This window comes from Fukomys damarensis, unplaced genomic scaffold (assembly GCF_012274545.1).
Source record: "Fukomys damarensis isolate Sample0158 unplaced genomic scaffold, DMR_v1.0_HiC HiC_scaffold_21, whole genome shotgun sequence".
In the NCBI taxonomy this organism is placed as follows: Eukaryota; Metazoa; Chordata; class Mammalia; order Rodentia; family Bathyergidae; genus Fukomys; species Fukomys damarensis.
Genome location: NW_022900933.1, coordinates 16,282,482 through 16,291,387, shown reverse-complemented (window position 1 = coordinate 16,291,387; position 8,906 = coordinate 16,282,482). Strand labels below are relative to the sequence as shown.

The 8,906-nt window shown below is 48.2% G+C and overlaps 1 protein-coding gene across 1 annotated transcript in view; it reads left to right on the top strand.

The window, feature by feature from the left end:
- Window positions 1-33: 33 nt before the first annotated feature.
- Fam161b (FAM161 centrosomal protein B) overlaps window positions 34-8,906 on the top strand; it is a 15,743-nt gene continuing 6,870 nt past the window's right edge. The window contains exons 1-5 of the mRNA XM_019204295.2: window positions 34-210; window positions 3,544-3,860; window positions 4,652-5,202; window positions 6,959-7,302; window positions 7,880-8,007. Of these exons, the coding sequence (XP_019059840.2) occupies window positions 49-210; window positions 3,544-3,860; window positions 4,652-5,202; window positions 6,959-7,302; window positions 7,880-8,007 (1,502 nt within the window). The 5' untranslated portion in view covers window positions 34-48. The remainder of the gene's footprint in view (window positions 211-3,543; window positions 3,861-4,651; window positions 5,203-6,958; window positions 7,303-7,879; window positions 8,008-8,906) is intronic.

Genomic DNA, 8,906 nt, shown 5'->3' with positions numbered 1-8,906 from the left:
GGAACTAGACCAATAAGAAAACGATTCTTGCCTCCTAGGGCGGGATGGATGGAAGGATGCCCTGAAATCCAATCAGAGACCAAAGCTAAAAAGGGGCGTGTCTGGCGCGGTCAGGGCCGCTGTCACTGCAGCTGCTCCTTCTGCCTGGCTGCGAAGATGACTGTGGGGAGGCCTGCGGGAGCCCCGGGCAGCGCAGAGTGCAGCCGTCAGGTGAGAAAGAAAGGAGACAGCAGGACTGTGCCCCGGAAACAAATCCCCAAGAGAGGAAACTGTTTTGCGTTGCCCTAGAGACAGAGGGCGGGGGCGTGTCAGGGAGGGGCATGGGATTAAAATTGGGACTGCGTTTAGGAGCTGGGATACTGAGTCTTGTCTTTCTGAGATTTAAACTACTTCTTGAGGCCATAGCAATGCACTGATTTTTGCCAATCCTCCTAACTACTCTATATCCAATACAGCCCCCCCCCACTTTATTTTTTGGTACCTGGGATCAAACTCTGGACCTTGCGCTTGCAAGGCAGGCGGCGAAACCACTGAGCTAAATCCCGGCCCTACAGTTCCCATTTTGTAGAAGAGAAAACTGAGGCAGAAAGAGATTAAGAAACTTGCCTCAAAATCCATAGACAGAAAGTAATTTTGTGGGGTTTAGTGCTGACGGGGTTGGGGGTACGGTGTGTGAGGTTAGGAGAGATAGGAAATGACTACTAACGGGTATGGAGTCTGAGGGACAATGAAAATGTTATAAATTTTGTGATAATTGCACAACTTTGACTAAAAAACACTTAATTATACACTTTAGTGAATTGTATGCTATGGAAATTATATCTTAATAAAACTTTAAGACGTAAGAGCCAGGCATGGTGGCTCACACCTATAATCCCAGCACTCAGGAGGCTGAGGCAGGAGGATTGCTGTGAGTTTGGGGCCATCCTGGACTACATGGCAAGACCCTGCCCCCCGCAAAGAAAGGCTGTGGTGACTTTCGTCAAGGTAGCCTGCCCTGCTTTCTCCAGGATGTCCTTTTTTTTTCCTTTTTTCCTTTTCTATTTTTACTTGGCCCATACTCACTCTGCAGAGCCAGTTTCTCCCTCACTCTTCGATGTTACTTTCTCAAATAAACATGGCCCCTGCTAAAAGAGGGTGGGAGGGAGAGGAGAGGGGAGAAGAAAAAAAAAAGAAATTAGAACTTTGTCCCGATGACAGACACATTCTTCAGTAACAGAGCAAGGCTGAAGCACACACAAACCTTTTCTGCGGGGGGCAGGGTACCAGGGATTGAACTTGGGACCTTTAGTTTGCTAGGCAGGCAGCAGAACCACTGAGCTAAATCCCTGGCCCTCACACAAACCTTTGACTCTGAATCTAGTATCTTTCCAGTATAACTACTGGACCTGCGCGAACCCAGTAAAATCATCACTACGTGTGACGTGGAGGGCTGTAACAGCCTGCCCTCACCTGGCCCTTCTCACCCTCTGCAGTCCCATCACGGGCCCATGCCTGCCTCCCTAAGGATGTCTCTTTCATGCCAGTGTTCTTCAGCCACAACAGCCCTCTTTTACCTCCACGAGACTCAAGTCTGTTCCTGCCTAAGACCTGCCCCATGGCCTTTGCATAAGCCTCGAACCCAGAACCCTCTTACCCAGATCCTAGCAAGGCTGACTCCTTCTCATCAATCAGGTGTTAATCCAAAATTCCTACGTAGTAAAAAAATAATAATAATAATAAATAAATTAAAATTAGGACTTAGAAAATACAAACACCCCAGTTTACAGTGGTTCAACTCATGATTTTTCAGCTTTCCACTGGTGGTCAATGAGAAAGTGATATACATTCAGTAAAAACTGTACTTCAGTTTTAAATTTTCATCTTTTCCCTGGCTAGCAATCGTATTTTCTCTCCATGCTGAGCAGTGAAAACAAGTTGTAGATCCCAGTCAGCCACATGCTCACAAGGAGGAACAGTTAATCCTCTGTCGGCAAGGACGTTTGGTGGGTTAGGTATGTTAAATGCATATTTGACTTCTGATATTTTCAGTTTAAAATGGATGTATTACTGTAAATCAAGGAGCATCTGTCTAACTGGGACAGAAAATAGTATTTCTTTGGGACCTTGATGTAGCTGTGAAATTTCTAACAGCCCTTCTTCTAAATGATTATGCTTACTTACCAGTTACCTGACATGGCTTTGTTCCTCTCACCTCTTCAATAAAAACTGCTCCCTCATCCACTTACTAACTGTCCCTACTTCATGACAGCACCCATCCAGATTTTATCTCTCCCCCACTAATCCTCCTCAAAGTCAGTCAGGGCAGTGACGAATGCCTCTTGGGAGGCTGAGGCAGGAGAATCATAAATCTGAAGCCAACCTGAGCAACTTGGTAAGACCCTGTATTAAAATTTTAAAATAGGGCTGGGGATGCAGCTCAGTGCCGTCCAGCCTGTCTATCAAGCGCAAGGTTCTGAGTTCAGTCCCCAATACGGGGGTCAGAGCCAGCCTTGAACTCACAATCCTCCTGTGTCAACCTCCCAAGTCCTAGGATTACAGGTATGCACCATCATACCCTGCCCAAAATAAAATATTAAAAAGGGTCAGGGAAAATAGCTCACTGATACCAAGTTCTTGTAGTTTTCCTGATGTACTAAGAGAAATCAACCTAACCCTAATGATAGGTACATTCCTGGTGACCCTCATGGGCTTTGTCAACAGGAAAGATTTCTGTAGAACTGCATTACTCTATAACCTCACACTGTTTATTTTATTTTATGTTTTTGTCTTCTCTCACTGGAGTGCAAGATTCATGAGACTAGAGACTATGTTTGTGTTGTTCTCAGATGGTATCCTACAAGTGTTTTCTGTATGAATAAATGAATAGAGTTTTGCTACTGTTTTACAGTGCTGGAAATCAAACCCAGCCCTCGAGTATAGGAGACGAGTGCTCTACCACTGAGCTGTACCTGACCCCTGAATGAAGCACGTAAAAGCTGGCTGGGTGTCACGCATTCTGTCATGGTGTTCTTTCAGCCAGGCCATGTCACCTCTCCTGTTAATCATAGTTAGAATAGAGGAAATCAGGGATATGGGAGGAGAAACAAGAGAAGGAAAATGGGTAGCAAGTATGTAAATCTCGGGTAAGACAAGATGCAGTTTAAACAATGTTGTGGGCACGATGTATGGTGATTAGTACTCTGTAAATGTTAACTGCACCACATGGTACAGGGACCAGCTTTTGCTCTTCATTGCACTTTCCTGCCCTTCAACCAAACACACCTATATATCACACAGTGAAATTTCTTTACAGTGAGGAACACATCTTATTTTATGGCTTTTGTTTTGTTTTTGGAGACAGGGTCTCATTACATAGTTCAGCTGACCTTGAACTCACTCTATAGCCCAGGCTGGCCTCAAACTCAAGGTGATCCACCTGCCTCAGTCTTCCAAGTGCTGGGATTACAGGTGTGCATCACCATGCCCAGCTAACAGTTGTGCTTTGAAGATGTTTGAAAGTATAGTTTAACCCATGAGTTTTTTATTTCTATTCCATTTTAGATATTCCCTCCTAAATCTTCCTCAGACACTGAGGCAGAAGATGAACTTTCTGGGGATGGGTTGGTGTTGCCCAGGGCTGGCAAACTCCATGAGTTCCTCAGCCCAGAAGAGGAGGCAGATTCTACTTCTGACTCAACTGAGAGCTTTTGTGAGACCCTACATATTCTAAAGCAGAAAGGCGGATGGGGACTGCTGGAGTCCCTCTTTTCCTCTGACCCAAACAGTGATGAGAACGTCTCTGAAGATGAGGACCTGGAGAGTTTCTTCCAGGACAAGGGCAGGGGGAGGCCACAAGTATGGCGCCCTTCGTCTCAGAGGTAAGGGCTTGTGTCAACAGCTGCCTCACCCTGCCACTCCAGGCAAGTCACGCTGTCTCTTGGGCCTCACTCCCTTCCTGCGCCCACTCCTGCTGCCTCCCGAGGCTCCAGGTTAGATCAATTTTGGGGACCAAGTATGTGTCCCATTTCCCACTCAGTAAGGCTAAATCTCTCTGGGCAGCTCTCAGTTCAGTGAAGCATTCGAATTAATTAAAGGGATACCTTTTCTCAACACTTTCCCCCCAAGAATGACAAGGTACGTTGGCCTCAGTTGTCTGTACATGCATGTGTGCTTTATCTCATTTAATACTTACTTTCTCCTCCCAATACCCTTGTAAATGGATGTCATTTTTGCCATTTTACATCTGAAGAAATCCAAAACTTGAATGTTTGAAGCAAGGTTTTAATTTGTTCTGCCCCATTGCAGTTTCTCATATACAGACATTGAGTGCAGTTGGGTATAATCCCAGGACTGCTGAGGCAGTAGGATCACTGAGAGGTTGAAGCCAGCCTGGTCTACATAGTCAGTTCAAAGCTGGCCTAAACAACATAGTGAGAAAAATAAAACACAAATACAGAGTACAGACTGGAAGTTTATGAATCACTTCTGAAAAGAGCTCCTACTGGGCAGCAGAGTTGCCCATGGGAGGAAGGAGGCCTGTGGGGCTGAGATCAGGCCAAGAGATGAGCTGTGACCTGCCAGCCAGGGCAGCCTGGGGAAGAGGATGAGGGAACAGCCAGGCCCTCCTGACTACCTTGTCCTCCTTACACAGATCTGGTTTCTCCCTCAGGTGTGGTTCCAGGAGGCGCTGCAGTTCCCTGAGCAGCCTTCCCTGTGACACTCCCAAGGCCCAGACACAGCTTGTCTCGGGCTCTGCCCCTCCTTCCCAGCACAGAAGCATCAGCTCCTGGGCATCCTCAGTCACCGTCCCTCGACCATTCCGCATGACATTGCGTGAGGCCCAGAAGAAAGCCCAGTGGTTGGCCTCGCCTGCCTCCTTTGAGCTGGAAAGGCAGAAGGCCCAGAGGCAGGGGCAGGAGGAGGCCGAGTGCCACCAGCAGTTCCGGGCACAGCCCGTGCCAGCACACGTCTACCTGCCCCTCTACCAGGAGATCATGGAGCGCAGTGAGGCCCGGAGGCAGGCAGGGATCCAGAAGAGGAAGGAACTGCTCCTCTCATCCCTGAAGCCCTTCAGCTTCCTGGAGAAGGAAGAGCAGCGAAAGGAAGCTGCTCGACAGAGAGACTCGGCTGACACAGATAAGACCAAGGTCTCCAACAAGAAAGCCACCCGAAGGATCCCAAAGTCTGTTCTGGAGCCAGCCCTTGGGGACAAACTTGAAGGTAAAGACATCCTTGTCACACTGTCACCACGTGCTTGGGGACACCGAGAGGCACTGTTGGGATTCAGTGAGCCTGGCCTGGAGACAAGCTCTTCAAGTGGACCCACTGGAGGCCACATGCTCGGTGCAGCCATGAGGGAGGTTAGAGAGCCTGTGAGGCTTATGGTGATCCCCATGGCGCTTCCTGTGAGCTCTCAGTGGACCCACATGAAGGCCTCTGTGCCACACTAGTACAGGAGCACCCAAGGACCACTGAGGCTAGTGTCACTTCTAACCGGCTGCCCCTAGGAAGCTCCCAGTGCCACCCTCATCTTGGTGAGGTAGTTACAGGTCACTGAAGTTACTCGGGATGATTATCAACATGTTTCAAAAAGTATTGTCCTCTGGGGGGATGGGAATGTAGCTCAGTGGTAAAGCACTCACCTGGCAAGTGTGGAGCTTGGGGTTCCACCTCTAGATCTTCAGAAAAAACAAAGTACAGCTCAGGCTTTATTTATTCTTCGGTCTTTCGTGCAACTCTTAGAGCACTATTCTGTGGTGAGCAAACAGACATGGAGTTTGTAGGCAAGGAGCAGGGCTGATAAGAGACAAATCACTACCGATGGGATAAGTTGTGCGCAAGGGTTGACAGGGGAAGCATGAGGATCCTATGAGCATAAAAGAGGGACTAACTCAGGTTGTAGTGAAAGGGGGAGCAGCCCAGGAAGGATCCCAAGAAAGTCGACCCTGGGAGGGTGTTGGTGAAGACAGAGGAAGAAGGGGGCAGGCAGAGATGTGGCATGGAGGTAAGAAGCTGAGAGGGTTAGAGAAGAGGGAGAAAGGGGACACATGGGCCCGTTTTGAGGGAGCCTCATGGGCCACTTAAGGAGTTTGGACTTGGTCCCAAGGGCACTGGAGAGCCACTTTAAGTAGGGTGGCTCATGACCAGATACACAGTTCCCAAAAGTCCCTCTGATTGTTGCATGGATAATTGGAGGGTGGAAAGACTGGATGGATGTTGATCTATCCTCTTTCTTCCAAAATAAGACCTAGCTGGAAAATAATCAGCCTTGAAAACTAGAGAGAAACAATGCCAGCCCCAATCAGCCTATCCTTGCCTCACCTGCCTTATAGAGCAACCACTGAGCAAGAGAATTATGAAGGCGGGGAGGCTGATTATCTTCCAGCTAGGTCTTATTTTGGGGGAAACATGGTAGGAGGTCATTTCAAAAATCACAACTGAAAAATTATGGTGCTAGTAGCAAGGACAGTAAAAATAGAGAAAAGTTCAAGAGGAGGAAATGGAGAAGCTATGCCTGATGAGAGGAAAGGAGGAGGTGTCAGGAATGATTGGAGTAGAAGGAATGGGTGGCTGATGGGGCCCTTTTCAGAGACCAGGGAGCCAGGGAGCAACGCAGGTGGCTGGCCAGCTTCTTTCTGCCCTGCCCTGGAGAAGGAATTTAGAAAGTGCTCCCTAGGTGTTGCCAGGAGCTGCATCCGCAACCTGATTGGCATAGCCATGGTGTCCTGGTCACTGAGTATTCATGGGCATCCCAGAAAAGAAAAAAACAGCCAACTGGTTTGTAATGTTTGCCATTTTCACTCCTGTTTGTTAATTGCAAACTTTCCACATGGGGTCAACAGACTCACCAAAGTCCCAAACATTAACAGCTGGCTTCAGCGCACTATCGCTAGTACTTAAAAGAGGGGAAGTTCTCCAGAGCTTTTGGTGTGGAGCTTGGGCCCTCCTCACCCATCACCACCCTGACTCTCCACAGAAGCTGAGCTCTTCAGGAAGATTCGTATCCAGATGCGGGCCCTGGACATGCTCCACTCGGCCTCCTCCCCTGTCCTCTCGAGTAGCCGGCCTGACTCGCAGCCCCGCACAGCCGCCCGAACTTGGGAGAAGAAGCTTGGCTTCTTGCAGACCAATTTCGGGTTCCAGCCTCGGGTGAATCCTGTCATCCCTGACTACGACGGCCTCTACAAGGCTTTCCAGAGCAGAGCTGCCAAGAGAAGGGAAACCCGAGAGGTGACCCACAACAAGCCTTTCTCTCTGAGGACCGCCAACCTGCGCCACAGTCCACGGTCCTGTGACACTTCAGCCGCTGAAGGGAGGCGGGTGAGAGCCTGGGCAGGTGCAGGAGGTCAGGACCCAAGGCCTGAAGTACAGGTGGACCCAGGTCTCCAGAAAGCACTTTTCATGACATCTTCTATCATAATTAAACAAAACAACAACAAAATACCAACTCAGTTACAAATGCATCCACATAGGAAAACTTTTTTGTTCCTCTCTCTAGAGGGGTTTTACATAAGTAAATCCAAACAGGTTTGGGAGGCTGAGAATTGGGATCAGTTGCTTTTATCCCTGGACCAGTTTCAAGGAACACTTCTCATTTGATTGACAATTTTAGGATTGGGCCAGGATTTAGCTCAGTGGTGCTGCTACCTGCCTCGCAAGCACACGGTCCTGAGTTTAATCACTGGTACCAAAAGGAAAAAAAAAAACAAAAAACCTTTAGAATATATCCAAGTCTTGGCCTGGTTACTAAACTTGAAGTCTCACTATCCATCTCTTATTCCCAGGGAAAAAAAATGGAAGATTCTCATTTTCAGTCTTTCACTGAAACTGAATCCTCATTAAGACCGAACCCAGTACCACATGCTGTCATACCAATACCAGCCTTCCTTTCTCCTAGGGTTCCCTACAGCCACCAGCTGCGCCCCTGCCCAGGAGTTGTTCTCTGAGCGGCCTTGCTTCGCTCTCTACCAACACCCTCCCTGTGCACATCACAGATGCTGCCAGGAAGAGGGAGTCTGCAGTCAGGTGAGTGGTCAGCCACGCAAGGCTCACGGTGCTTTGATCTGGGACCAAATGCTGGACCCCACCCTGCCGCTGGGCCACCTCCGCTGTTATCAGAGACACCTGAGGAGGTTGAAGGGATTCTGGGACCGGAGCAGAATAGGTGTGGCTCTTGTGCCTGGAGTGAACAAGCACCCAGCCATCTCAGCAAACACTCATGGGGACTTATTCTGTGCAAAACACGGTGAAAATGTCAGGAAAACTGCAGTGTAATGTGCAGCTGGAAATACAGAAAAGTCAATGAGCAATCATGTTTTGTAAGGAATGCAAATATGGAGGCTTATGAGGGCCCTGGGGAGCTGGGGTGGAGTCGCTTGTCTTTTACAGTAATGTCAGAGATGAAACTTGAAGAATGAGGAGTTAGCAAGATGGGCTAGAGAGAATACAGACAGAAAATGTATAAAAGCCCGTATATGAAGAGGAAGGTGGCCATGAGGGAAAAAAGAGGTCAGAGAAGCCTGAATGCAGATGGCTGAGCCTGCCACAAAGGAGATAGGCATCACCAGATTTCTTTTTTCCAGTACTGAGGAATGAATCCAGGCCTTGCAATGAGCTGTAACCCCAGTCCTTTTTTTTTTTTTTTAAGACAAGGACCTCACTAAATTCCCCAGGCTGGGCTTGGATTGGATTGTGATCCTCTTTATTTTTTGAGACAAGGTCTCCCTATCTTCTTATGTAGTTCAGGCTTTTCTTGAATTCATTATGTAGTCTCAGGCTGACCTTGAACTCTCAGCAATCCTCCTGCCTCAGAGAGTGCTGGGATTACATGTATGCACCACCATACCCAGCTCAGTGTCAGATTTGAGGTGCTCTGAGCTTTAGGGGTAGAAGAAACCAGGAGCCTGTTTTTTTTTTTTTTTTTT